Source organism: Lentinus tigrinus, assembly GCF_003813185.1.
Source record: "Lentinus tigrinus ALCF2SS1-7 unplaced genomic scaffold L226scaffold_24, whole genome shotgun sequence".
NCBI lineage: Eukaryota > Fungi > Basidiomycota > Agaricomycetes > Polyporales > Polyporaceae > Lentinus > Lentinus tigrinus.
Window position 1 is genome coordinate 285,480 of NW_027137933.1, and position 25,484 is coordinate 310,963.

At 57.5% G+C, this 25,484-nt stretch overlaps 13 protein-coding genes and 1 non-coding gene across 14 annotated transcripts; 8 read left to right on the forward strand and 6 right to left on the reverse strand.

The window, feature by feature from the left end:
* Positions 1-26: 26 nt before the first annotated feature.
* L226DRAFT_554164 (Thioesterase/thiol ester dehydrase-isomerase) lies at positions 27-2,939 on the reverse strand (the record flags this gene model as incomplete). Its single annotated transcript, XM_067682980.1, has 5 exons — positions 27-604; positions 661-842; positions 1,415-1,922; positions 2,612-2,616; positions 2,919-2,939. 5 exons carry the CDS (start codon positions 2,937-2,939, stop codon positions 445-447), a joined length of 876 nt encoding a protein of 291 aa, XP_067532829.1. The 3' UTR covers positions 27-444.
* On the reverse strand, positions 2,445-2,516 carry L226DRAFT_t190. Its single transcript has one exon. It is a non-coding gene; the product is annotated as a tRNA-Cys (tRNA).
* Positions 2,940-3,178: 239 nt separating the features above from the next.
* Positions 3,179-3,789, forward strand: L226DRAFT_573312 (uncharacterized protein; the record flags this gene model as incomplete). Its single annotated transcript, XM_067684830.1, has 2 exons — positions 3,179-3,251; positions 3,308-3,789. The coding sequence occupies 2 exons, from the start codon at positions 3,179-3,181 to the stop codon at positions 3,787-3,789; spliced, it is 555 nt and encodes a 184-aa protein (XP_067532830.1).
* Positions 3,790-3,865: 76 nt separating this feature from the next.
* L226DRAFT_537369 (uncharacterized protein) lies at positions 3,866-4,323 on the reverse strand. The gene is made up of 2 exons (XM_067681316.1): positions 4,238-4,323; positions 3,866-4,165 (listed from the first exon to the last, which is right to left on the reverse strand). The coding sequence occupies exons 1-2, from the start codon at positions 4,243-4,245 to the stop codon at positions 4,015-4,017; spliced, it is 159 nt and encodes a 52-aa protein (XP_067532831.1). The 5' UTR covers positions 4,246-4,323; the 3' UTR covers positions 3,866-4,014.
* A 284-nt stretch (positions 4,324-4,607) lies between these two features.
* Positions 4,608-5,471, forward strand: L226DRAFT_524839 (uncharacterized protein; the record flags this gene model as incomplete). Its single annotated transcript, XM_067678916.1, has 3 exons — positions 4,608-4,668; positions 4,741-4,874; positions 5,091-5,471. The coding sequence occupies 3 exons, from the start codon at positions 4,608-4,610 to the stop codon at positions 5,469-5,471; spliced, it is 576 nt and encodes a 191-aa protein (XP_067532832.1).
* Positions 5,472-6,788: 1,317 nt separating this feature from the next.
* L226DRAFT_547022 (Nitroreductase) lies at positions 6,789-7,529 on the forward strand (the record flags this gene model as incomplete). The annotated part of the gene is made up of 3 exons (XM_067682465.1): positions 6,789-6,944; positions 7,006-7,236; positions 7,302-7,529. 3 exons carry the CDS (start codon positions 6,789-6,791, stop codon positions 7,527-7,529), a joined length of 615 nt encoding a protein of 204 aa, XP_067532833.1.
* A 296-nt stretch (positions 7,530-7,825) lies between these two features.
* Positions 7,826-10,088, forward strand: L226DRAFT_614975 (uncharacterized protein). Its single transcript, XM_067686710.1, has 2 exons — positions 7,826-7,951; positions 8,012-10,088. Exon 2 carries the CDS (start codon positions 8,035-8,037, stop codon positions 9,979-9,981), a length of 1,947 nt encoding a protein of 648 aa, XP_067532834.1. The 5' UTR covers positions 7,826-7,951; positions 8,012-8,034; the 3' UTR covers positions 9,982-10,088.
* Positions 10,021-11,168, reverse strand: L226DRAFT_490531 (uncharacterized protein). Its single transcript, XM_067677320.1, has 5 exons — positions 10,941-11,168; positions 10,837-10,883; positions 10,600-10,788; positions 10,199-10,542; positions 10,021-10,140 (listed from the first exon to the last, which is right to left on the reverse strand). The coding sequence occupies exons 1-5, from the start codon at positions 11,120-11,122 to the stop codon at positions 10,072-10,074; spliced, it is 831 nt and encodes a 276-aa protein (XP_067532835.1). The 5' UTR covers positions 11,123-11,168; the 3' UTR covers positions 10,021-10,071.
* A 133-nt stretch (positions 11,169-11,301) lies between these two features.
* L226DRAFT_561941 (uncharacterized protein) lies at positions 11,302-13,323 on the forward strand. The gene is made up of 3 exons (XM_067683474.1): positions 11,302-11,326; positions 11,386-11,540; positions 11,595-13,323. Exons 2-3 carry the CDS (start codon positions 11,427-11,429, stop codon positions 13,173-13,175), a joined length of 1,695 nt encoding a protein of 564 aa, XP_067532836.1. The 5' UTR covers positions 11,302-11,326; positions 11,386-11,426; the 3' UTR covers positions 13,176-13,323.
* A 46-nt stretch (positions 13,324-13,369) lies between these two features.
* Positions 13,370-14,229, forward strand: L226DRAFT_157973 (uncharacterized protein). The gene is made up of 3 exons (XM_067672505.1): positions 13,370-13,735; positions 13,815-13,890; positions 13,964-14,229. Exons 1-3 carry the CDS (start codon positions 13,492-13,494, stop codon positions 14,079-14,081), a joined length of 438 nt encoding a protein of 145 aa, XP_067532837.1. The 5' UTR covers positions 13,370-13,491; the 3' UTR covers positions 14,082-14,229.
* A 663-nt stretch (positions 14,230-14,892) lies between these two features.
* On the forward strand, positions 14,893-15,458 carry L226DRAFT_157996 (uncharacterized protein). Its single transcript, XM_067672506.1, has one exon. The coding sequence runs from the start codon at positions 15,013-15,015 to the stop codon at positions 15,349-15,351; it is 339 nt and encodes a 112-aa protein (XP_067532838.1). The 5' UTR covers positions 14,893-15,012; the 3' UTR covers positions 15,352-15,458.
* Positions 15,459-18,445: 2,987 nt separating this feature from the next.
* Positions 18,446-19,519, forward strand: L226DRAFT_467299 (uncharacterized protein; the record flags this gene model as incomplete). The annotated part of the gene is made up of 3 exons (XM_067676043.1): positions 18,446-18,609; positions 18,677-18,808; positions 19,333-19,519. The coding sequence occupies 3 exons, from the start codon at positions 18,446-18,448 to the stop codon at positions 19,517-19,519; spliced, it is 483 nt and encodes a 160-aa protein (XP_067532839.1).
* Positions 19,520-20,093: 574 nt separating this feature from the next.
* On the reverse strand, positions 20,094-20,622 carry L226DRAFT_537376 (uncharacterized protein). Its single transcript, XM_067681317.1, has one exon. It carries the CDS (start codon positions 20,608-20,610, stop codon positions 20,353-20,355), a length of 258 nt encoding a protein of 85 aa, XP_067532840.1. The 5' UTR covers positions 20,611-20,622; the 3' UTR covers positions 20,094-20,352.
* Positions 20,623-22,232: 1,610 nt separating this feature from the next.
* L226DRAFT_573319 (uncharacterized protein) lies at positions 22,233-24,674 on the reverse strand (the record flags this gene model as incomplete). The annotated part of the gene is made up of 8 exons (XM_067684831.1): positions 22,233-22,695; positions 22,760-22,899; positions 22,958-23,101; positions 23,152-23,284; positions 23,628-23,821; positions 23,879-24,014; positions 24,063-24,209; positions 24,280-24,674. 8 exons carry the CDS (start codon positions 24,672-24,674, stop codon positions 22,233-22,235), a joined length of 1,752 nt encoding a protein of 583 aa, XP_067532841.1.
* Between the last annotated feature and the right edge of the window lie 810 nt (positions 24,675-25,484).

Genomic DNA, 25,484 nt, shown 5'->3' on the forward strand with positions numbered 1-25,484 from the left:
ACCACCATACTAAATGGCTCTCATCGACCACTTGTGGCTAATTGTACAAATTTACGCCAATTAGTGCAAATTGGCTAGGGAGGTTTTTGCTGATGTGGGAGGCACGGGGTGAAGATTTTGTTGGTCACTGGGTCGGTTCCGGTCAAGGGCGCGAAGATGGTTGCGCGATACGTCTTCTATCTGTTCCTACAGGCGATGCTGCCGATCCCGACCCCTATTTCCTCAGGCCTAGGATGGGACCAGGTCATGGGTTGGGTCCGACAGTGGAGGATAGCGTGGAACCGAATGAGGAAGGCCGTTGTGTGACGTTGACGCGCGGTTGAAATGCGCAACAGATATCCTGAACACACACCAATGCGTACGCATCTAAATCGTATGTATCTATAGCCCATTATATGTGATGATATCCAGATCGTAAGCATTAGTCATGTCCAAGATCGCACCTCACGCCTCCGAGTCCACGAGAGTCTGTGCGCCGCCGGGAAGCTTCACGGGGACAGGAGCGACAGCCCCATGATCCTTAGAGTGTGATGGCTCGCCGAGCATATGCCGCACCGCTGTGGAGTTCAGCAGCTTCGCGTACCGTGGCTGCACGAAGAGCGCACTGGGTGGTAGGACGTCAGCTTCCGGTGTATAGTAGAGAGGAGATCATGAACGTACTTTGCCTCCACGAGAACGGTGCCAGCCATGTCCTCCACCGTCCCGGATACCCGCGCTTTGCGGCCCTGAGCCTCGTCTAGCTTCACCTTGATGACGATGAACTGGTCCGCGCGCGTCGGGGCTTTGTAGTTGATGTTCAGACTTGCAGTGACGCCAACCTTCTCGGGAAGATTGAGGAGAGCCTGCAGTCATGGTCGTCAGTTGAAGCGAAGTGATGCACGAAGAGACAATGCAGGGGAAAGGCAGGCTGCAATAGCTCGTCCACAACACAAGCTAACAAGCGGCATATCCAAGTCTCCCGTACGCGTGCAGCTGGGAGTGCACCTCTATCTTTCACTGACGCGAAACGAGTAGAGAACGTCGGTGAGACGCTGCACCCATCTGTGAGTACCGTTTCTCATGGGCGTCGGGACGCACGCAGAGTCAAGCTCGCCACTTTGTGCGTGATGTCGGTCGCGAATCCAACTTGGGCCATTCCACGCGTTCCCTTGACGTGGAATGTAACCAAGTTTGTGCGCTCGACGAGAACGGTAGACAGGCTGCAACGAGGTGCGCGAACGGACCTCGCCCCCACGAGAACACGCAGGCTCGAGGCTTGGTTACGCGCGATCCTCGCCCTTCCAGACCGGACTTCGCGAGTTGCCAGTGTAAGAGCAGGCCGGTCGCCCTAGGCCTACTGGCCAGCGATACTCGCGGGTAACCGGCTCATGCATGCAAGAACATGGCGTTGTGACTGAGAGGAAGAAAAACTCACCACTCTCGCTAGCGTCTCATCGAGGAGCGTCGCCAGCAACCCTCCGTGGATGACTCCCTCGTGTCCGCACAATGCCCTTCCCACATGGATGAACACCCAGTTCTCCTTCGAGTCATGCCGCGCCCGCACGAGCGGCGGGATCGCGAGCTTCCCCGGGCCTTTCAGCGTTCCCGCCGTTAGGCTGTTGACGCGGCGCTCCTCGGGCAGATTTACATATGGCCGTGTCTCGTACCACTCGTGCTTGTCGTCCCGTACACGGTGTGCCTCAAGTACCGGAAGATGGTTGAGCTGGTCTTCGAGCTCGGCTATGTGCACGAGCGCAGCGGGGTCGTCAGGGTGTAGAGGTGGCGGCGCAGTGCGTGGAGAGAGCAGATGCGCAATCTCTGGCGGATACATCGCACCGAGGTAGTACGATACGGACGCGATGGCGGACGCGCCGGTGAAGAGCTTGAAGTTATGCCGAAATGTCGAGGCCGTAGAGCTTGACGTGGAAGACGTCGAAGCCCATCTCGCGCATGTCGTTCGTGAGCTACGAGTCGCGCGGAGGGCATGGCGAAACGTGGAGGTCAGCATAATTGCCAACGACAGAAGGCTGAGTGAGAGAACGAGGGGATGGTGGTGGTACGAGAAGAGGAGAGTTGCGAGGAAAGTCACCTCCGGTCGTGCTATTGGGAATTCCGTCATTTTCGGAGTATGTCCCGGCTTCATTTCGGTCCGGTCATGTTTGTGCATGTTAGGACCAGATGCTACCATACTTGAATTAACCCTATTAACCGACACTTTGAACCGTGGTTTGACGACTTGCTCTCGGTGCTTGGGTTTGGACTTGTGCCGATTACCCTAGCAGACTGGGACATGCTTATTATTACTGCCGATACGTTCATTCATCCAACTTCATAGTTGATACATCTTACAGGAGTGACGAAAGTAAAAAGAAGACTGATGCTTCCTACGCATCCATTCAAATCCGCCTCCTTCTGACTCTGTAAAACACATAGTGAAGTCCAAAAATCGTGGAAGTCCCAATGAAAGGCCCCACCGTGGTTCGAACACGGGACCACACGATCTGCAATCGTGTGCTCTACCACTGAGCTATAAGGCCACGAACATGAAAGAAATGCATTTATACTCGACCCGTCAGACTCTTTCTGGATCTACCAGGGATCATGCCGTGCGGCCTTTCGACATCTGCGCTACCGCATCTTCCAACTTACTGAGTACATATGTGTGGTGTCATGATCAGGTATGATGTACTTGAAAGTATTTGCTAGACTATTTTGAGCTCTGCCTCATCGGAGATGAGTACTGACTCCACCCTCCACTTTGATGTCCTCCGGCGATGATGACTCCCTTTTGCCACTGTCACAGGATGCCAGGACGAGCAGCATTTCGCTCCATATGACAAAGGCCAGCTTGGCAGGCGATGCCCTCACTGTTTTCGGAGCGGGCCCAGAGTCTCAGTGCGTAAAATTCTGCTTCCGCCCGGCGTGCTCCTCCGACCGACCGAAGTTTGCTTCCGCATCATGGCACGGACATTGAGGTTTGTGACCATCGCAGACTCAAATCCCCAAGTCAATCCTAGCCTGCCCACTCAAAGCCTCCACAATTGCTCCACAGCAGGGGTGAGGATATTTGCTTCGGAGTGCTCGCGCTTCAATTCCTCGACCGCTTAGTCTCGGACTCTCTCTGTCGTTAGACACACAGGCGTCATCATCACTCCCGACTCGCCTCGCCGTTTTCTACATACACAATCTCTCAGCCACGATGAACACCAAGTTTGCAGCACTCGCCGCCTGCCTCGTGATCGCGCAGCGCTCGGTTGCGCGGCCTGTGTCAGGTACACCGTCTACGGGTTCCACATGTCTACCCAGTAATGCTGACCGGACGCTCTAGATCATGTCGTGACAGAGGCTGTGGAAGCTGGTACGATCGCTTTCGGGAGCGGCGATGGCTTCCCCAGCAGCGGAGGGAACGACGGCAGCGCTGCCATTATTCCGATACCTCCTTTCAACTGGTCCACCGACCCAAGCACGATGTCTTCGTCATCTTCGAGTAGCAGTATCACAGGTAGCGGTGTCCACTCGACACCCGTCAGCATGCCTGGCGTCGCAAGGGATGAGGGCTGGTACATGGGCACCGGCTGGCTTGAAGAGGGCAAGAAGGGTCCGCCGGGGCGCGAGCCTGAGGCAAGCTCCGCCGACGCTTCCCAGGTACTTACGCCCACCGCGTTCTGGGATCCGCTCTCTCCCGCAGTACAGACAAGCTCACCGGACTCGGACTCGGACTCGGACGTTGACAGCGATTTTTTGAGGCGCACGTTTACCCCTTACTACGTCCCCGCGGGATCTAGCCCCGACGATGACAACGAGTCTTAGGAGCGCCGTATCACTCGATCCCCAAGTACCTTGGTTGCTTCACTGTGAACGGGTAGGGTGCTCGTCGGATCAGGCTACACGGGTACGGTCTGCATCACGAAATTGTCTCTGCACCGACAGCATTGTCATGTATATCTGAGTTCTCCCTCAGTACAGTCATGAATACTACACTCCTTGCGACTCGAACAGTTGTGATGTGCGTCCCGCTGACATGCGATCCCGCTGTTACATGTGTATCATGCGCAGGAAGGCGCGAGCGAGCTTCCGCCCCTTCCTGGGCATCTCTAAGCCGTGGCGCTCGGCCATATGGACGTAGAGACTGTACTCGTCGGAGAAGGCCATCCCGCACTCGTTGCACTTGAAGGGTTTGTCCTGTCTGCGTTGCCGGAACATGAGCACCGTTACTACTACGAGCTGTTGGTTTGACGCGGAGTAGGAGTGTGCTCACCTTGGCATGGTGATGTGGGAGTTGAGTGGTTGTATGTAGTAGGTCAAGGCGCAAGCCCGGTAGGTGACAGTGGTGGAAAGTTTGTGTTGTGAGTGCATTAAGAGCTTCATCCAAGAGGTCTTTTATATGGTACAGAGCGCGAATTTCCGGAGACATATCCCTCCGTTCGCAGCAATCCTCCCTCGTTTCCGAGCTCGAACAGTCCACAGTGGTCCTTTTGTCCACCGTGCTGCCACCCTCATGGTGTCTCGCTCGCCATGATCCATGATCCATGATCCAATTCACTCACCCCGTTTTGCCCCGGCTCTCGCACGCTCACGCGCAAGGTTGCGTCTGCAACATTCCTATCCACGCCCGAGGACAAAGCAAGATGCCAGGCGCCGTCGCGCCCAGCCTGATGCACGCACTCCTGGCAGTGCTTCTATCTCAGCGTGCGGTGCCACACAGAGCAAGCCCGTCAGATCCCAACCACACTCGGGAGTTTCATGACCATCGATAGATAGAAAGGTATTCGTTGTCGTCATCCACGCCCATGCAATTTGCGCCACACAGTGGCGAGTCTAACTTATCTGACCCCTCATCCTCATCTTGCCACTCGCTCGAGCCTGTGGACTCGTTGCTAACACTGCTGGAATGCGTAAGTCCAGCAAGTACTTGGAGTCCGCGCCCGCGTCCGCGTCTTCGGACCCTAGATCATGCGGGCAGTACTGCGGCGAGCCGCGAACATGATCACCAAGCAGAACTCACCTTGGTCTTCGGCACCAGTCGGAAGTACCTTGGCTAGCATGTACTTCGGGCAACGAGACCTAAGACTCGAATATGTAGTGATGCCGTATGCCGGTGGGTTCGCTAGCTAGCAGCTAGGGGTGGCATGGCTGCCAGTCTGGGCTCCCTGCGGACGAAGCGGAGCGATGGGATGGAGCTGTCCGGCTCCGAAGGCTCCCGCCGGCGAGCAGAGCGACCTGATACATGCGCCACAGGACCGCACCCAGATTTACCTGCAGACAGCACCGGCATCGCATGTCCATGTCATGCACACGAGACTAACGCTGGTCGTATTCGTGAGGAAGTCTGGCCCCCAAAGAAAATGCGGAGAAGAACCGTGGAAGGCAAACCACCTGCTATCAGAAGCGAGAGCGTCCGGTTCCTCTACTCTATGACAGACGAGTTGGTAACCATGTGGCGACTGAGAATGGATGGCATTGCTTACATTCGCTGGCAAGGGCAGACATGATTGTGTCGACGTCCGAGTGCGGATCGACGAGACGCAGGTGCCCCAGATCAGGTTCGCCACAAAAAAACTGCTGGGGATGAAGTGGCAACACGCACATATGCCTCATGTAAACATACTTGCGTACGATTGAGTACGATGAGTGAGGCCAACTTCCGCCGGAACTCTGCAAGTGTCAAGTGTAGTATGCGGCCTCAATCGGACTCGAATGTTGACACCGGTTGATTAGCTTTCCGTTGGCGTCCTTGGATGGAATGAGTCATGGATCGTAATGCGTGAAGAGGAAGATCAATGAGAGGTGTAGGGCAGCTCGAACGAGACGCTGACGATTTGGGCGTCAGATGAGTGTCAGATGCGTTCAAACCGTGCGAATGAGAGCACACGGTCCCTTTCCTCCCGTCTTGTCACCGCGATGCATTCAACTCATCTCCAGCTAATGCAACCTGTTACGAAGCGTGTGCAGACTCTTCGATGCGGAGCCCACTGTCACTCGAGGTCGTCTGCTCGGTCTGGTCGGAGTTAGCGGGGAGCGCGGTTGAAGTGTCAGGACGAGGAGAACACAGCTAAGCACTAAAACGTCGTTCCCACTTAACCACCAGATCTCAGGCGAGGAATGAACGTCACCTCTGTCGTTCGAGCGATGTTCTCGCGGGGTTCCCGATTGCACCCAACCTCTATGCGATGCGTAAGTACATTCATACACCACATCAACACGAGCTGAAGAACGCACGATCCTGCTGCACAACGGCCCATCCAGGGCCCATCCAACGCAATACTGATTCCTAACAGACCACCAATCTGACGATTCTTACCGAGCATGGTGTCAAGCTCGCTTGCGCTGCAGGCCGCCGTCTGTGTCATACAAGCGCTGATGACGAGACCCGAAACAGTCAGAACCTGCGGAAAATTGTCCAAAAAAGGTGCGGAACGCCAAAGACATGTCGGCCTGATTTGATTATCCCCTGAGATTGCCTTTAAACGGCCGATCTTCTCACAGACCCTCCTGTTGCAGGCCAGGAGGATTATTCAGCTGCAGACTTCGGGGCTTCCCGGCCACGGTAACGGAAGGATTCCAGGACCCAAAAACCCATATCAACAGTAGGCGTTCGGAGTTCCAGCCTGTTCCAGCATCCTCACCCGCCGACTTACTGCTTTCAGATAACGTCTTTCGCGTGCAAAATGATGCGTCCCTCATCGATGGCTGCGCTATATAAACTTCCCCGTCCTTCGGTCCTCCTCTCCCAACGTCGTCTTCCATCTCTCACAAAGCTCTTCTCGCACTCCCACCCCACACCCACGCTCACCCAATTTCGTACCACCATGTCTGGCTCTGCTGCATTCTTCGAGGCTGTCAAGACCCGCCGCTCCGTCTACACCATCACCCCTGAGTCAACGATCCCCGATGAGAAGATCGAGGAGATCATCGCTGAGGCGGTGAAGCACGCTCCTTCCTCCTTCAACAGCCAGAGCAGCCGCGTATGTTATTCCGCTCTACTGGTAGCTCGGGTGTCCAGCGTCTGACCGCGGCGTTTGACAGGCTGTCCTCCTGCTCGGTGACGACCACAAGAAGCTCTGGGACATCACCTTGAACATCCTCAAGGAGATCGTCCCTGCCGAACAGTTCCCCGCGACGGAGGGCAAGATCAAGGGCTTCGCGAACGGCCACGGCACCGTCCTCTTCTTCGAGGACGAGAACGTCGTCAAGGACCTCCAGACCAAGTTTGCGCTCTACCAGGATCGCTTCCCCGTCTGGTCGCAGCACGCAAGCGTATGTTTCCATCGCGTTCCATCAACGCGACCATCACTGCTCACATGTTTTCTTTCTTCTTCCAGGGCATTCTCCAGTTCATTGTCTGGACCGCCCTCGAGACCGAGGGTCTCGGCGCCAGCCTCCAGCACTACAACCCGCTCATTACGCCCCAGGTCCTCTCCACTTGGAACATTCCCTCGTCGTGGCAGCTGGTCGCGCAGCTGCCGTTCGGCAAGCCATCCGCACCCGCAGGCGAGAAGACGTTCCTGCCCGTCGAGGGCGAGCGTTTCAAGGTCTTCGGCAAGCAGTAGACGGATTCTTAGATAGTAGGGTACAGTAGATGTGACTATCATTATCATTGTACAATAACATGGGTTCTTGTCTTGGATGCTTTCGTGTGTTCTGTGAATCTCACAGCTTGTGCGCGATGAATCTATCTAATCTTATCATGTCTCCCGGACTCAAGCGGTAGTTGAAACTCCGAAAGGGAAGATCAATCAAACCTTGCTTACCCAGACGTTTGGTCAACCGGTCAACGAGTAATACTTATGCCTGCCCGCCGTCGTGAGTCAAAGTTCCACGCTGATGCGCCCACCTGTCAGGTTGTAGCTAGCGCATTCAGCAGCTGACGCGTCTAGTAGGCCTGCTAGTACGAGTACTGTCTTCACTATTAGACATGAGCTTGAAGCGATCACCTCGTCGGTCTTCCCCCTCACCCCCAGAACTGGCCAAGGTACGTCCATCGCTCATAGACATGCACTTTGATCGAGGAAAACAAGTGTGCTCTTTCTAGGACGGCCTCGTTGTTCCATATCCATGGTGATGATCCAGGAAATCTTCGCCATCATCTCTGTCTGGCTGGTGCAGAATACCCGCGCCGCGCCATGTCCCCGCTCACCCTCCGAGTTGAATGCCACTAGCACAGACTCCTCGCTTGCGCCATCATCATTCGTCGACCTCTCAGCCATCGTGTCTCTCCTTGCTGCAGACACGGTGGAAGACAAAGTTGTGTCGCCAGCCGCTCCGATATGGGAGCGTATGAGCACCATGTGGACGCTCTTCGGGCTTGTTGGTGCCGTTCGCGCATACGCGAAGCTCGCACTCGGTCTCGGGCGTGCTGAGGCAGCCGGCGTCAACCTTGGCGGCGGGGGTGCCTACACAACCGTACGCACGAAGATGGCGAAGAGCTTCAGGAGAGTCGAGGGCGAAGGCGAGGAGTGGTGGCAGGACGACAGAGGTTCCCTCCTCCAAGCCATCTACGACGACGCGCAGCACTCGCGGTGGCAACGACCAATCGTTATCGTTCTCGGGTACGCACGGTGCCCGCTCGCAGGAAGACATGCTTCTCGTCAAGTCGTCAATGTCGCGGTGAACGTCGCAATCACTGTCGTCCTCGCTACAATCCCACTTGCTACTCTACGGATCATGGAGCGCTACATGAACGACACTCAGTCTACTGGGGTCTGGACGGCGACCCTGGTGCTCTGCTTCAGTACTACTGCGATCGCTGGTTGTGCTGTGCCCCTCGCCCTGGTGCTCTATACCACTGCTCCCTATGCTCGACTGGAGGACAACCACGGGCGCGATTTCCCATCGTCTATCATCAACCCCAATGACACTGTCATGACTCCCTCCGCGAAAGGTCCCTGTTTCATTCTTTGGCAGGACACTCGCGAGGCACCGCGTCTTCGCCCCGGAGACGTCGCCCCCCATCGGCGAGCAGGCGACCTCAAACGTGTGCGGATTCTTGCCGCGCTGGCCTCTGCGGGAGTTCTGGCGTACTACATCCTTAACTACGTGACGCTCTCTTCTGCCACCACATTGCAATCATATGTGTGGCTTGGGCTACAGATCGTCATTATGAGCGCGCGGTTCGTACTCTGGTCATCCCCACGTCGCTTCCTTGACCACTCCCACCGACACGTCACAGTGCTCTACGTTGTCGCGGGCTCGCTCTCGTACGCACTCCCCGCATCAGGCGACGATCACTGGCAGCAGAGGAGGCTGACCAGGCCGGTAGTGAACGCAGCCGTTGCCTTGGCAGGCAGCCTGCTCAATAACGTGCACGGTAGCACCGCCATGTTGCGCCAACCTACGCTCGCGCTCCTTGCAGATTCCGGTGCTCCGGCGGACATCCTCCGCGCGGAATATGTCGACGTCGCCGCGCTACACTTGGAGGCACCCACTCTGAGGCTGATTCGTCTGCCATGGAGCTTTATGGAGCAGCTCTACACCCTCGAGGGTCTCATATTGGGCAAGAACCCCTGGGCATACGGCGGATTGTACCTCGCAGCATGCCTCGTCGATGGTCGCTTCGTTGGGCTTACGACAGTGTTCGCGCTCAACAAGCCGGACGTATCAGCACGCCTCCTCGCCACCCTGCAGAAAAGCAGCTCACCTGCGTTCTTCGGGGTCAAAGCCGCTGGAATTACGCGCGAGTTGTGCATCGTCGACAACCTGGTGGACGGGAGCATCCTTGGGACTGCGACGCCGCTGGAGGGCGAAGACTACGAGAGGTGGCACGTGCAGTTCCGGAAGAACGTCGCTGAGTGCCGCGCTGCTGCCGTCCCCAATGGGCCGGAGGACGTGGAGGTGCACACGCGGCATGCCGCTCCGGCTTCTATGGGGTCCAAGCATGTCACCAGGACGGAGAACAACATGCGGGACGCGCTCGCCTTCGTGCGGACTGCTACCGATGCTGAGAAGTCGAAAGATCATCATCGATGTAAGGGGTACTGCGTGATAGAGGCGATGGTTGCTTGATTTGGGGGTTCCGGATCCGCAGTCTCGCAATGTAGTTTTACTGTGTAAATCGTGCTGTCATGTCGTCGTGTACATCTATACCACATCCAACTATTTTCTATGACCCTTCCTCCGCGCGAAGACGTGCGCATGCGCGAGCCCAGGGACAGTCTGTCTTCTCTGTAGAGTAAATTGGGTCAACGTGTGTAGTCGAGGTCGCCGACTCCATGCTACTCACCGGCGGGTTCACGAACCAGCATGTTTCCCACTCGTCTTCCCTCCACCGCTTCCGTATGAACTCATCCACTTCCTTCCCTGCACGTCTCATCAGCTCTCTCTCCTCAGGGCTCAATCGCTCCGCGTTTGGCATCGACTTCACGTCCTCCGCCGTGATCTTCCACGCCGTGAGGGCGGGGAGCGCACCGGGAAGCTCATCTGCCAGAGATGGAGGTGGACTGTCCAGTCCCGTGCAGCCGGTCAAGCCAATCTGACCGACGATTTCTGTTATCCTTGCGTCCACGAGAGAAGGATGTATGATGGGAAGTTTCGTCCAGACGACGACATGCTCGACATCGGCTGGAACTGTCGTTCTCGTGGTAAGACGAAGTCAAGTCACGATAGCATAGGACAGCAACTTACTCGAGTATGGCCAGTCGTTGCTCACGACACAGAAATATTCACTTGGCGTTTGCGCTGTGAAGTACTCAAGGGTTCTGGGCGGAGTATCCTCGCTGTTCGTCCAGAAGGCGGGGTCGGTATGTGAGGTCCCGAGTCGGGACAACGTGTCTGGCTTCCCCCATTGCAGACGCTTCTCCTTCAGATACGCGACTAAGTTCATGTCAAGGCAGTGCCCGCCCCAGTATACGGACGACATACTCATTGATCCGTACTCATCCTTGGTCTTGGCAGACCAGGCCATGTACCTGCGTACCGTTATAGGTGAGTGATATACTCCAGAAATACTGAGCACAAAAACAAACCTCTGGTGCAAAACAGGATCGCGGTGAATGACATCCAGCATTCCGGCATTAATGAACGCTTGTATCTGCGACCAGGTGAGCTTTCCGGGATAGTAGGCGACAAGTTCGGCATGCGTCGGAGGACCCGTGCCCATCGGCGGCTTAGCTCCAGCGTTGTCTTCGCCCTGCAAAGAAACGGTCATGTTCGTGATAGCTGCCACGTCGTGGTAGGTCGTGGTTGGGATGCAAGATGCGTCTCCAGCCGTCACTGCAACTTGTGCACAGGTCATAGATGCAGGTTGTAATGCATCTTATCTTATCTCCCGTCGGATGGAATGCTGATCAAGAACGCAGCACCGCCACTATTTCTAACTCTCTCTCGTTCGACCATCATCCCGCTGGAGTAGGTTCGCACAGCTCAAGGGCGCGTTGTACCAATCTTACTGATGATCCCTTACGCATATAGGACCGGCGCATTGCGCGTTTGCCCTGGGGCACACCAACCATATGTCGGAAAACTCTGTCTACATCTCTGACGTAGACGCCATTATCGCTCAGGAAATGGCCAGAGCTCGACAGAGGCGAGCGATCGCGGTGAAGAGAGTCGCTGCGGATGAAGAAGTGAAGCGATCATTTTGACTCATTGTCTTCGGAGTTGCTGACGATTGTTTATAGGTCGTCTCTCCGAACGCGCTGGATACGTCCCCCTCCTTTCAGGTGGCTCGGCTGCCTCATGAGCTCCTTCTGCACATCTTCAGAGAAACGGTGCCGCCTATCTACCAGCACGATCCTTCGGTTATCCAGGGACCCCGGAATCCGTGGCTCACGGCTCTCAGGACACGCAAGGCGCTCGTGCTGACGTGCAAGACCTTCTTCGGCCCTGCCACTGAGGTTCTCTACGAAGACATAGTCATCCGACGGATGGGCCAAATTCCAGCCCTTGCCCGCACGTTGGGACCATCTCCGTCGTCTTCCAGCCGCGACGTGGGGACGCTCGTACGGCGGTTCCGGATGGACGCATGCGTCGTCTGGGCCCCATGCGCCGAGGTAGTCCGCGAGGATCTCCGTCTTATACTCCAGCGGTGCACACAGCTCCGGTGGTTCTCCTTCCATCCACACCCCCACTTTCCATTCGCCAATGAACCGTTCGACAACGCTAGCAGAGACGGGTTCAATCCGTCATGGCTGCTACAGCCCGATCCCGACTGCGACTCCGTGGGAGGACTGCTCCGCGAACGCCTCGGCACGAGCTTACGTGTCCTTGACCTTGCACTCGAGCTCGACGAGCGCGTCCTCCTGCGCTTGCAGTGGCTCCTCGCTGCTGCGTCCGGCCTGACAGTCCTGAAGCTCGGACGCGTCGCACGGCAACAGTACTCGGACGAGCTCATGTCACACCCAACGCTATGTCTCCCGTCTCTGAGGGACCTGCAGATCTACGTCGACCACTCCCCCTTCGAGCGCTACGTATCCCAGCGCTGGGAGCTGCCGCAACTCCGGCTTCTCACCGCCACCGGGTGCGAAGAGGTCCCCGAGGAGCTCCTCCGCGCGCACGGCTCCCGTCTGACCTACTTGCACATGCACCACGGCGTCTCGTTCGCATGGGAGCTCCCTCGACTCGCCTCGCTCGCGCACCTCGGCACGCTCTGCCCCCTGCTCGAGCACCTCGTCATCCCGACCTGGATCCGCGACCCGCTCACGATCAACGCCCCCGCGCTGCGCTTCGTCGACGTCTGGGGGCACCACCCCCCGCCGCACATATGGAAGCAGGGGTGGTACCAGCTGGACAAGACGAGCGCGGTGCCGAACCTGCAGCGCGTGCGCATCCTCACCACGATGCCGCTGCAGCAGTGGGAGTCCCTGATCAGCCTGGACTGGCCGCTGATCTGCCACCCGGCGGCCGTGCGCGGGGACGCCGAGCGGCGCGTGTACGTCTTTCCTGGTGTTCGTGCCGTGCAGACGTCGTGGGGCGTTCTGCACGACTTTGAGGACCATGATGTGTCGTGGAGTTACCCGGACGGACATGGGGAGAGGAGGGACAACTCGGGGTGGTATGAGGAAGAGGACTCGGTTGCCGACACGAGCTCTGTCGTTACCGATGAGGACGATGAGGATGATCGGCCCCAGTTTACGGTCGAAGAGGAGCTGGAGATGCTGCTTGGAGACAGGGACCGGGGGCCTGAGCAGCTGAGCCGAGAGGTCGTGCTGGACATGTTCCACGACAGCCAAGGCCGCGTGTTCCTCTTTGACGATGACTGACATCAATCTCGTGAGTCTCAGTTTGAAAAAAAAAACAATTAGCTGCGAGGTGTTTTAGTGTTTGCTGACTTCGCTTCGTAGTTCCCTGTTGTGTTGTCGAGCGATCATCATTAGGCCGAGCTTGGTCTCTGTACAGACGACCCTCCGGGCGTCTCGACATTCCCGCAGTTGATCGATTACGCTTACGCGTCGGCGCCACGAACCTAGTCATTCGGTGACACGGGGGCTCGAGACATCGCGGATACATCACCCAGCTACTCTTCAGCGCACATCAAGCTTCACAATCACCTTCCTCCTCAGTACTACTCGCTCGACAATGGGTCTTCCCTACGACCACCCATGTCTGCGTCTCTCCCTCCTCCCTGCACCGTTCTTCGTGCGCAAGGTCCAGGCCGTGACGCCTGACCTGCTTCTCAAGCTGTCGTCGGACTCCGAGTCGCAGGAAGTGTTCTCTATCACGCGCACCCCGGAGGAGGTGTCCGTCGTTGGTCAATGCGCCTCGGACGGCGATCCAGAAGCGAAGTGGAGGTGCTTCAAGATCGCGGGCCCGATGGAGTTTGGTAGGTCTTTGCTCCGTGATCACACTAGGCGTAATCATAGCTGAAAGCTGAGGGCTGTGCGTCGTCTGGTCTGTTTCAGAACTCACGGGCGTCGTGTGTGCGTTCACGACTCCGCTCAAGGACGCGGGCATACCGGTGTTCGCCGTCTCGACATGGTAATGTCGATAATCGCCATGTCCATTTCACGAAAGCAGCACTGCTGACGTGTCGGACCGTGTCATTTTCTAGGAACACCGATTATGTGCTTGTGCCCAAGGAGAAGGTGTCCGATGCGGTCGAGGCACTCGAGGGTCACGGGTGGCTTTTCGATGATTCTGTATCCCACCTGCACCGGAAGCAGCGCTGAAGTCTGCTCAATACCGAGACTGACTATGTAGCGCAATCCTTCGCACGTTCACGCTGCGCCGCCCGAGCGGACCCGTGGTTATATCGTCCAAAGGTAAACCGTAACATACCTTCGTGTATCTGTGCGATCGTCCAGCGAGTCGAAGTGAACTTCTACGCTGCACGCTGCAAAGACAAGTTGTGGATGGGTACCGCGGCGGTGCTATACCGATACCGAGAAGGTACATATCGTTCTCGTTCTCCGACGTGCTGACTGGTGGCAGGTGCGACGCGGCCTCGGACATTACTCATCGTGACATGCGACATGCGACATGGGGAGTAAGAGGAGAGGAAAAGGACTGGAACTATGACCATAACCATAACCATAACCATTTCAGATTTGCGAGCGTACCCGGGCCAGCGCACATGGAACGTATACGGGTCGCGCCCCGCAAATCCGTCGCTTCTCCGACGGCGGACGCAGGTCGAAACATGGTGCCCAATGTGCCGCGGTGTGGGGATTCAATCAGCTTCAAGTTTGACCTCCGAGCCGATCTCGGACGACTATGCACCTCTTCGTTCGCAGCCTCTCGCTTTCGACGTCACCGTTTGGCTATAATATACAGTGTCAACCCTCGCATTTCGAATTTGAATGCGCAAGCCCCCGACGAGACTGCCAAAGTGTTTTCTATTAGGCTCTACGCTCTACTCTAGGCACAAGTAGCCCTACTCCGATCTACCCCGCTCCCGCTCCCCACTCCCATTCCCGGGTCCCTTCTCTCTCTTACTCCATCCACACACACACACTCCCTCTCCGAGTCCACCTCTCCTGAGTCCTGCTCGACTACTCCCCCCCTCCCCGGGCACGCCCAGCCAGACAATCGCACCTTCGGAGTCCGGTCACGACAAGTGTACTCGAGTACTAGTAGGTCCACCACCGTGACCGGGACGGGATGACTGCGCGTGCATCCCTGCATCCTTCGTGCAGTCTGCAGATCGCGGGTGGATGGATGCCATGGAGGCATTCACCTGCCAGTGTGCCTGCCATGCGCGAGGTAAGTCCCTTCTCCATCCTCTTCCTCTGTATTGCTTTATTGTTTGTTGACGACACGTGCAGATCGAGCGCCGTCCCGCGGCCCCCGAGTCCTCCTCCTCCACCGGCGTCGCGCACTGCACATCTGACAGTTCCCCCCCTCCTCCCCCCCCTCCCCCCCTACCAAGTCTCCCCATCTCGGGAGTCAGACGCAGACGCTGTAGTCTGTCTCTGCCTCTGCTTCACCGAACACGCTTGACGCGGCGCACTGGTACTGGTACTGGTACTGGCACTGTGGCAGGGACCCGCACAACCACGATCGCTCATCGTCAACGGTCACGGCGCGCCGCGGGCGCGAGCTGCACGTCCGCTTGAACAAGGAGCACACTGCACACTGCACGCTGTCCACTGCAGATGCAGATGGCTCGCTCTGACTCAATACGACTCGGATGTGAGCCCTCAGGCCTCAGATCCTCAGACCGCATATAAACCTGGCGTTTCAGGTTTCATCCCTCCGTCGTTTTGCGATCCGGACTGCCGCTGCGTTGTGTAGTGGCTAGGGGTGCAGGTTATCGACGACATCCCCCCTCGGGGCCCGAACGACTCGGAGAGTATTGCTGTCAACACAATAAACCAATAAACCCGTGCCAGCCCGCAGCCCCCAGGGCCCCAGCCCGGGGTCCGTGCTGCGCTGCGCGTCGGAACTGCCGCGGCCACTGGCCACTCGTCCACTGGCCAGTGTACTATACGACGTTCATGTTTCATGTTTGACAAGAGCTCTCGGCTGCCGAGCGCAGGCGAGGGGCGAGGGGCCAGGGGCGAGGGGCCAGGGCGGACTCGCTCTTGCTCTTGCTCTTGCTGGTGACCGTGGTGACCGGTGACGACTCGAGATCACGAGATTTCAAGGGAGTCCGCTGATTGCTGGTCGCACGTCGAGCATGTGTCGTTGTATGTATTGACTCTTTGCTCGGTACTCAGGCCTCCGTCCGGATCGCTCGAGCGACGAGCGACGAGCAGCTCGTCTGAGGGCCCATGCGACGCCTCAAAGAGCCTGAGAGGTCGATCTTCTCCGACACGCCGCATGAGATGTAACTTGTAAGGGTGGCGCGAACGTGATTGGTGTTAGTATTTGCCAGTTACTAGTCACTAGTCACTCCGCACGAACGCGAATGAACGTGTAAACTTCGTGACCGTTGAACGTGACGGAGACGGAGACTGCTGCGAACCCGGGAGAACGATGTCATTCGTGAATAGGTTGTCCGAAAGCGCGCTGCGGCTGCCACCCAGCAGGAAGCCCGGCAGTAGCGACTCGGATATGCATTCACGAATCAGGAACGTCGCCGCCGCCCAACGAGATCGTGCTTCGGGAGTCGTTGATGACCCGCTCTACGTAGTCTCTGACTTGAGTCAGGGAGGGGCCGGCGGGTCAAGGCGCCTGTATGTAGGCTGTGGTTCGTGGTCCCTCTGACTCTGGCGAGGAGGAGTGGTTGGCGGACACTGAGGGAGAGACTCCGATCACGGACGGACAGACGGATTGGAGGAGAAGAACTCGGCGAGAACATGCGCGCCTCTAGATCTCGGACATCCCTGCATGCGTGTTGGCACCGCGGAGTTGGAGTTGCGGCCGTTTTTGTTTTGTTTTGTTTTTCGAGACGTCGATGAGCGCGTGCAGCAACAGGCCACAGCGTGCGTGGTACGCTTGACGGTGCCGATATGAACTGAGTACTGAGTACTGAGGCATGATGCATGAGGAGTCGCCCAGGAGTCGCCGCGGCTGCGGGAACCGAGCTGGTGCAGTACATATATCGCAGTGTGAAGAGGCACATGGACCCGGATCCGGGATGTGCTATCCCGCTGCGTCTTGTTCCGCGGACGTGGACGTGGACGTGTCAGTGCAGGGAATGTATTGTAACATTAACGTGTTAACGTGTTAATGTTGATGCATTGATGTTGCGGCGAGTTCCGCGCACCGTGTCAGTTCCAAGAGAGGCATGGTGACTGAACAGTGAACAGAGGTCCGGGATCGGGTCGAGCCTGGTCATTCTATCTCTTGGCCGCGTGGATATGGCTGACCGGCGCCAGTGCTATTTGATAGGTCGGACATAGGACATAGGACTAGTTACTGCGAACAGTCAAGTCAGTGGGCCGAGGCGCGGGTCGTGGCGTGTAGGGTGTAGGGTGCAGGGCCACTCACCGAGTCAGACCAGTTGACATGCGATCGGGTCTCGGAGAGGCTGAGCGTGGCTCTGTACTAGTCGACGGAAGGACCGTTCGGGGAGATCGCGCGTTGGGGACTGCGCGGCACAGGCGACGTCGACAACACGTTTGTGCACCTCGCGAACGGAGACACGACCTGTGTAGATGCTCATGGGAACAAGAAGCGTATTGCAATGCGCGGAAGGGCGAGGCGAGGAAGGGATGGCGGATCTGCGCACTGCGAACTGCTGCGTCGAATCGGTCACTGCACCCGGGGTTGGTCCAATTGAGGGGACAGGATGTGGATGCGAGTGACATGGGCCAGGTCCTCGCCGAGCTTGAAATAGGGCGCGATGGGCGAACCTAGACTGCGCGCGACGTGCGACGTCGAACAAGTATAGGCCCGGAGAGATTCCCACCGGAGGGGACGCCGCGCCGCTCAAAGAGCCTTTCATGGAGATCGCTCGCGGATGCTGTTGCGGTTAGGCTTCTTCTTTGGCCATGGAAGGTGGGGTCGCAGGATGGGCAGTATAGACGGTGTTCGCTGTATCTGAATAGACAACAAGCCATGGAGGAGACGGAGAGGGACGGCCGAGAGCTTGAGGCTGTTCGGCGTGTTGGATATACGTGTGGCACGGAAGGCGGTGGCTGTTGGAACGGGCCATTGACAGCTCCCGTCCCGGACGACATGGAACGACTCGAGGAGTGGTTAGATCACGCGGCGGCACATGACCTGGACGAGTGTGCATTCCGTCGAACCAAGCGTCTGCTGATTTGCTCCCCCGCGGCCTCCCATCGCCGGGCCCGCATGGTGGGTGAAGGAGTGGGGTGAGCATCGGGTGCAAGTGACGACGTCGGCGGGGCTGGGAGGAGAGAGACACGGGCACGTGGTCGCGACATGCGAAGAGAAGCGCCTGGGAGGGTCGTGTATGACGTTGATCACTTCTGGGTCGTCACAAGGGGACATCTGTGCCTTCGCTGGAACCCAGAACGACAGCTGAATGTATGCGCCAATGCGGTCCCAAGCCCATCTTTGGGGTCCACTTCCGCCCCCATAAGAACCCCCGTCGAATCCCCACCGCCCTCCCGAGACTCTGCCTCGTCCCCCCCCCTCCATCTCCCCCCCTTCACGACTCCCCTACGCGTACACGACCACCATGAAGTTCGCCCCCGCCGCCCTCGCTGTCGCTGCTGCTGCCCTCGCCGTCCATGCCCAGAGCGACACCTCCAGCAGCGCTGCTCCCACCTCCACCGCCGGCATTTCCCCATGCATCCTCACCTGTATCACCCAGGCCGCCTCGGATGCAGGTTGTTCCAGCATGTACGTCTCATTCGCTTCTCCTCCCACAATACCTGACCAAACCCTGACCCTCATTTTTCCTATTTAGCACCGACCTCGCATGTGTCTGCACCGACACCAACTTCCAACAGCAGGCTCTCAGCTGCCTCCAGAGCAGCTGCTCTGCCGACGATGTAGCCGCCGCCCAGGCCCTTCAGTCTCAGGAGTGCGCTGCAGGTGAGTCTTTTCTCCCATCTCTGGCTGTCCATTTCCCTCCTTCGTCCCTTCCGTTTCCCGTTTCGTCCTTCGTGATCACTGCCCTGGTTTTCAACCTTCTCGCTATCCCGAATACCCCTTCGTCTTCCCTCGCTGTCCATTCAGCTCCGCGTCCAATCGCCCTTGGACGAACGTTCCTCGCGGTCTCTGTCCGCTTACTTTGCTCCATCATGCTTCCCCACTTCCCGTCCCTCGCTTCCCTGTCCTCGTGACATGCACTAGACCCTCTTCCCGAGGAGCTGGTAACTTTGTCCACCTTCCCTCCACTCTTCCCCCACCGCCTCGTCCTCACCAACTCCTCGCTGACCTCTCTTCCCATCCAGCATCTAGCGCAGCCTCCTCCGTGGGCGCGACAGCTACTAGCGGCGCTTCAAGCGCCACTGACGTTTCCTCTACGGCATCGTCTATAGCTTCGTCGCTCTCCAGCGTCGCTAGCTCCCTCTCTTCCTCGGGCTCTGCCATCGGCAGCAGCTTGTCTTCCCGCCTCAGCTCCGCCACCTCGGCCGCTTCCAGCGCTGCCTCTTCCGCCGGAAGCTCTGGCTCTTCCACCTCGGGTGCGAGCACCAGTAACGCCGCCAGCGCCCTCAAGGCCAGCTTCGGCATTGGCGCAGGCGGTCTCGCCGGTGTCGGTTTCGCCCTCGCTGGCGTCGTCGCTGGCGCCGCCATGGTCCTCTGAGCGCATTGACTCCAGTCGGGGGTCGATGCTGAGAGCGTTGCAGAAAATACGCCGCTCTGTTCGCTTCGGTAAACCCGAGGCGAACGCGATACACGCTTGCACGGACTTGTATAGGTTCTGGACTTGGACGATTCTTGATGTTGTGGTCGTACTCTCGCGTATACATAATACCATGTCGTGGTTGTCTTCTCTCGAACTGTTGGAGCGAATGGATATGGTTTGGTGTCATCGTACTTTGGGTTGCGCAGACTTGTGTCACGATGCATGATGCGGACTGCGTCGCGTCGTGTACGAGGTTCAGCATGACACGTGGGGTGGGTGCCGGGACTATTGACAGACCCTGCAAGTCGAAGTCTTGCATGATGCGCGGGACTGCTTGCGTCTAGACTGGCATTTAGCCAGAAGAGGAGTGTGTTTATGTTGGATACCGAAACCAGTACTAGTGTAGTGTGTGCCTCTGACGCCTACAGCTCAGGCTAAAGGATGTTGGACGTCGACCAGGAGCGAAGGAACCGACCAGGTGGACCCTTGCAGACTAGTACTTATGTTTGCCAGTGCCACCTGTCATCATGATGGCGCTGTCGTCCGTGTGTGTGTGCATCGTCCGTGGTTAGGGCGGCGGTCTGCCTCGAGGTCCGAGTCGCCGGACGACTCCTCGGAGAGGCGGGCCGGCGCACAGTGTCCCGGATTCTGGATTCCTCTGGCTGTCGGTGCCGGTGCCAGTGCCAGTGCCAGTGTCAGGGAGGGGTGCCCTTTCGTCGAGTCTGGGTCGAGGTGCGTAGGGTGGTTGTTAATGTCCTTGAGTGAGAGTGAGAGTGAGAGGGAGAGTGTGGCTAGGAGGAGACGGAGGCGTAGGCGTAGGCGAACGGTGCCAATTGGAGATACTGGAAAGGCTGCGTGGCACTGGGACTGTGCGGACGACTTGAGGACGATGGGCGATGGGCGATGAGTGATGGGCGAAGGGCGACAGGTGAGAGACGAAGGGCGAAGGGCGAATGCGAATGCGAATGCGAATGCGAATGTGAAGGAGACGAGGCTCGGAGTCGTCCTCGGGCTCGGGCCTCGTGGTCCCGCCGGACGTTATGTATCATGTATCATGTAGCAAAGCTGCTGAGCTGCCAAGCTGCCAAGCTGCCAGAAGGGGCTGTGACTGTTCGAGGTCATATATGGTGCCGCGCGTGAGACTCCGAGGACGGTGCTTGAAGACGCAGGAGACGCAGGAGACGGCGCGGGAGACACGAGAGAGAGAAACGGATCCTCACCTAGGCTCCGGTTTGTTTCTTGTCGGACGTGGAACTTCGAGCTTCAAGGATCTGGTGTGCGGTGGTAAGATACGTATCATCTTCTACGCGAGTGCGGGGCCAACTCGGAGTTGAATTTTCAAATGCCAGTGGCATCCCGGGGGTCGCTGCCGCCGCCTGCCATCTGTCTGCCTCAGGTCTCCCTACTACCTGCTTGCCTGCAAGTGGTTGCGACTCCGACTCGGAGTAGAGTCTCGAGATCTCAACACGCAGTCAGTAGGCACGTAGCACGTACCACCGTGATGTGTAATGTAGCACGTCAAGAGCCTGAGCGCAGTGCGCAGAGCGCGTGCATGCCCGGGCCGCTGGTAACGAGTCAGGAGTCTACAGCTCGAGCCTGGGCCTGAGGGAGCAGGTCTATCCGACTCTCGATACCATCCCGTACCACTTCCACTGGCACGACTGAATATGGAAATTCTTGGACGTTTGTCCGTTTGAGCGTAACCTACTAAGCAAAAGCGCCATCACTAAACCCTGCGCGGGTACCATGGCAGGCTGTCGCACGCCGTAGTACGCGTATTCGGCTATAGCCACAGTAGGCGCCTACCGTGTGCTACCACGGTGCCATCAGGGCAAGCTTGGTGCTATAGCACATGGTAGCGTGCTATGGCTAGCCATAGCACGCAGCGGGTGGGGCCATGGTGGGCTACCAATAGCCATAGCGCACCTGTAGTACAATAGGGAGTGGGAGATAGCACCCAGCCGGCGGTGCGATAGCTTAGCGCATTACCTCAGTAACATCGCACAGGTTCGGGCGGGGACTGCGCGCAGGAGTTCAATTGCGACTCGATCGGAACAAATATGGGCAGAATAATATCATTGCAACGGTACAATATACACAGCGGAGCGAACGAAGCAGCTTTAAGAGTCCGAATACCGCAAAGCCATGCTAGCAACCGAGACGTGAGGGCACAGCGCTCCAAGTCCACGTCCGAGAACGGGACGATGGCCGCGAGCCTAGCGAGAGCGAGTACCTGACAAGCAACTGCAAGAGCTTCAAGACGAGAGTGAGTACGCGAGAGCTTGAAAATGCGTGCGAGGACCTGTGTATGAGAGCAATCGAAAGAGCTTCAAGATAGAAGCGAGAGCTTGCAGAGAGAGCGAGTGCTAGCGCGGCCTGCGGAAAGATCGAGTGTGAGAGCTTGAGGAGACTGTCGACGGTGGCACATGGAAGTGACCAGAAGAACTTGAAGACTGGGTGCGTGGGTGCGATTGCGATAACTTGATTGATGTGTGCGTAGTTCTCCGCGTGAGAGCGACGACAAGCCAGATATGAGCACCAGCATTTGAGGGCGAGTCTTGCTATGAGGGGGCTGAGTGCCCGAAGTCCTAGAAGGTTGTCGCAGATGTCAGAACACGCGATCACGAGTACGTATACCCGCACAGCTCGATGGAGCTGGCGAGTCACCTTACTAGTCCTGAGCTACGTCCATGGCCTTCTTCTTGACGGGCCTGGGCTTGGGTCTGGGCTTAGGCTTTGCTGTGACGTCCTCGTCCTCGTCGCTGTCTGAGGCGGCAGGCTGCGCGAATAACCCGCCGAAGTACTCGTCATTGGGTTCGACTCCGTCTTCGTCATCCTCTTCCCCGGTCTTGTTCAGATCAACGTTGTCGTGCGTTGCATCGTCCGCATCATTCTCGAAGATGTTGTTGGTGCCAGTGCGAACGAAGGGGATGCCGTTATCGTCATCGGACTCGAGGTTGTTGTTTTGTGATGGTGCAGGTGAGGGACTCGGGGTCTTCTGGTTGAACCGGCCCCCGACACCGCCTTCGATGTCGCTCTCTTCATCATCAGACTCGTACATGGCTTGGTAAGCGGCTGTCTGAGAGACCTCCTCATCGGTGGGACCCTCGCCATTGAGATCGCCATACACCCGACTGTGTGTTACAAGCGAAGGCATGTAGTCAGCTTTGTATGGCACACTAGACAGTGAACACGTACCTATCCCACCACAGGAGGATGTTATCGTACCATCGCTTGTGCGATCCAGCATAGAGAATGACTGAGTGTACGAACTCGCGTGCATTCCATGCGCCGTCGGTGTCGCGCCACTCTGTTTGACCTGTAATGCAAAAGCGTCCCTGGCAAGAAGTCGGTCAGCTCTGAGAAACAAAAACACAAACATGTAGCAATCCGTACGATGCACGCGGTGTACAGGATGGATGGTAGTGAGACCCTCCCAAGGCGGTATTTCTCCTGTAGAGACGGCTGGCCTTTCTTTTTCTTCGTGGTGATCGACTCGTGTTCGGCAGAGTTCTGGCTCCGGAAGAGGTATAAGTAGATCTGGATGGGTGTCATTAGCAAAGCAGGCAGACGCGCTCACTGCCGCGCACCTCAACCAGCTTGGGGTTCTTGAGGAACCCTTCCTTGAACCTCCCTGGCACTGTGAGGGTCTCGTCGTAGAGCCCCATCCACCAATCCTTTCCCCATAGCTTGACCTTGCCATCTAGAAGCAACTGACGAAAGCTGCCAGTGGAAGACAACGTGAGTGCCAGTTGCCTCAGAGAAGAGAAAACAGGGAGAGGACAATGAGGCAGAAGAGAAGGAAGTGGAGGCTGTCATCGATGCCGACGACGATGTGAAGCCCGAGTCGATGCAGACCAGACATGAAGCCGAATAGAGGGAGCGGGCGAGCGGCAACGCGCGAGACGAAGGAATCCCAGCTCGCGGAGTGCGGGTCCAGGAACCATGAGTAGCTGCAGACCGCTAAGTCGTGTACGGCATGGCTGCCTCGACGGACATTGTCGACGAGCTACAACCTCGAGTTGTACCGAGGAGCTCGAAGAGTGATACTGGAAGAATTGCGTACCCTTCTGGATCAGCATCATACTGATCGATCTTAGACTTCGGCGTGAGGAGTCGTGCGAGCGTGGCATGGCGGAACCCACGGTTGCTCTTCTCAACGAGGGTGTACTTGGGGTCAGGGATGCCGAGGATCTGGACGATGCGCGGTTTGAGGCGAACGATGTCGTCACTGCGGGTCTTGCCAGTGACTTTCTCGACCTGTATGAGGATACTACATCAGCAATGTAAGCGTGAGGACCATCGTGGCACACGCACGTATCTCCCGAGCTTCTGGATAAGCTCAGGGTTCTCCTTGAGTACGGGAATTGCCCTCTCAATGCCTGGGAGGAAGTTGATGAAGGCCGGGTAGGACATTTCGAAGCCATCATCTTCGTGTGACTCGATAGAGGTTCTGTGAAGGAAATGAGAGAACAATGCATACAACGAGCAAAGAACTCACCCCCATGGGCGATCGCTGTCGTCCGTACCATCGACGGCAACGAGGAAGGCAATGCAGTGAGTCGCATCAACCATGTATGTATACCGTCCGATGATGCGCGCGGCCTGATATACCTTGCTGTACCGGTTTTTGCGACGCGTAGCCTCGCTGAAATCGCGCATATAGTCAATCAAACGTCCCACACGATGGGAGACGGGCGCATATAGCCGGCACTTACCTAGCTCTGGGATCAAGTTTGACTAGGGCATCGAGGTATGCAGGGTTGCGCATCTCCTCGTCGATATCCTGCACCTCGTCAGCCTCCTCAGAGTCGGCATCCGCGGCCGACGCCTTGCGTTTCTTGGGCTTCGGTCGGCCCTCGTTGGTGGCAGGAGCGCTTCGCTTCCGCGTGGGGGCCTTGGCGGGAGGGTCTTCGTTCTCTGGCAACGCCTTCTGGTTCGAGGCCTTAGGCTTTGGAGTAGGCGTCTTCGGGGCCGCTGGTCGCAACCCCCGGCGTTGAGGCGTCTTCGGGGCCTTCTTCGCCAGCGGCGTCTTCGGGGTCGGCGTCTTGACGTTCTTCGCGACCGTCTTCTTGGTCACTCCGGCGAGGAGGCTTTGAGTCAATCTGGACATTGGGGGCGAGGGGCGTTGGTTGTGGTGGTTGAAGGGAGAGTGGGGGATGGGCAAGACGAGAAGGGCGAGGATTTTATGGGGGGAAAGGCCCCACCTCGATCACGTGAGAAACGCGAGTTCGCGCGTTGGGTTGCCATATTGGGCCGTCCGAACGCGGACGACCGACCAGGATAACTCAGGTGAGAGACGAGGGGATTGGATGAGGTCCTAACTTGGCTGTGTATGCTTCGAATAGGATATGGGGAGCTGCGGGGGATGAAGAAGCGAGTTGAGGGAGAATGCGATCAGTCCAATACGATAGTCTAAAAAACAAACGCGGACAACCGACCGGGATAAGTAGAGTTGTGAGAGACGAGAGGGGATGATTGCGATGAGTGTTGAGGCGGAGACGGAGACCAAGACTGGGGCAAGAGGCGCGAGAACAATCGCTCGGACTTGACCCGCGTGCCGCCTTCACCTGCACGCATGATGGCCTTCATGAAACTGAAGAAGCGGCCGGCGTACTCGATAGGCGGAACCGGACTGATCTTGTGCTACATACAAGGACGTCATCAGCACTCGTGTCTACAACTGGCGCAAGCTGGCACTGGAGAATGAGTACGCACCCGATCCGCGCAGAACCCTTTCCAGAAGTGCCCGCACTTCTTGAGGAGATTATATGGGGTGAGGACGTCGATGACGCCGAGGTAATAGATCGTTTCCATGTTCTCGCTCGCCTTGGCCATTGCGCGTAGGCCGCCTTCGTCCTGGTAGAAGAAGCAAAGTCGCGTGAGAAGTAGAAGAACGAGCCGGACTGACCTGGCGACCCGA

Excerpts from the sequence above, each read along its gene's own strand:
- L226DRAFT_157996 (XM_067672506.1), top strand. The coding sequence starts at position 15,013 with ATGACTGCGCGTGCATCCCTGCATCCTTCGTGCAGTCTGCAGATCGCG.
- L226DRAFT_561941 (XM_067683474.1), top strand. The coding sequence starts at position 11,427 with ATGTCGGAAAACTCTGTCTACATCTCTGACGTAGACGCCATTATCGCT. Across the intron at positions 11,541-11,594 it reads GAGTCGCTGCGGATGAAGAA|GTCGTCTCTCCGAACGCGCT; the intron begins GTGAAGCGATCA and ends GATTGTTTATAG.
- L226DRAFT_537376 (XM_067681317.1), bottom strand. The coding sequence starts at position 20,610 with ATGATACATAACGTCCGGCGGGACCACGAGGCCCGAGCCCGAGGACGA.
- L226DRAFT_614975 (XM_067686710.1), top strand. The coding sequence starts at position 8,035 with ATGGTGATGATCCAGGAAATCTTCGCCATCATCTCTGTCTGGCTGGTG.
- L226DRAFT_490531 (XM_067677320.1), bottom strand. The coding sequence starts at position 11,122 with ATGACCGTTTCTTTGCAGGGCGAAGACAACGCTGGAGCTAAGCCGCCG. Across the intron at positions 10,884-10,940 it reads GATCCTGTTTTGCACCAGAG|GTACATGGCCTGGTCTGCCA; the intron begins GTTTGTTTTTGT and ends AACGGTACGCAG. Across the intron at positions 10,789-10,836 it reads GGATGAGTACGGATCAATGA|TCGCGTATCTGAAGGAGAAG; the intron begins GTATGTCGTCCG and ends ACATGAACTTAG.
- L226DRAFT_157973 (XM_067672505.1), top strand. The coding sequence starts at position 13,492 with ATGGGTCTTCCCTACGACCACCCATGTCTGCGTCTCTCCCTCCTCCCT. Across the intron at positions 13,736-13,814 it reads CGCGGGCCCGATGGAGTTTG|AACTCACGGGCGTCGTGTGT; the intron begins GTAGGTCTTTGC and ends GGTCTGTTTCAG. Across the intron at positions 13,891-13,963 it reads GTGTTCGCCGTCTCGACATG|GAACACCGATTATGTGCTTG; the intron begins GTAATGTCGATA and ends GTCATTTTCTAG.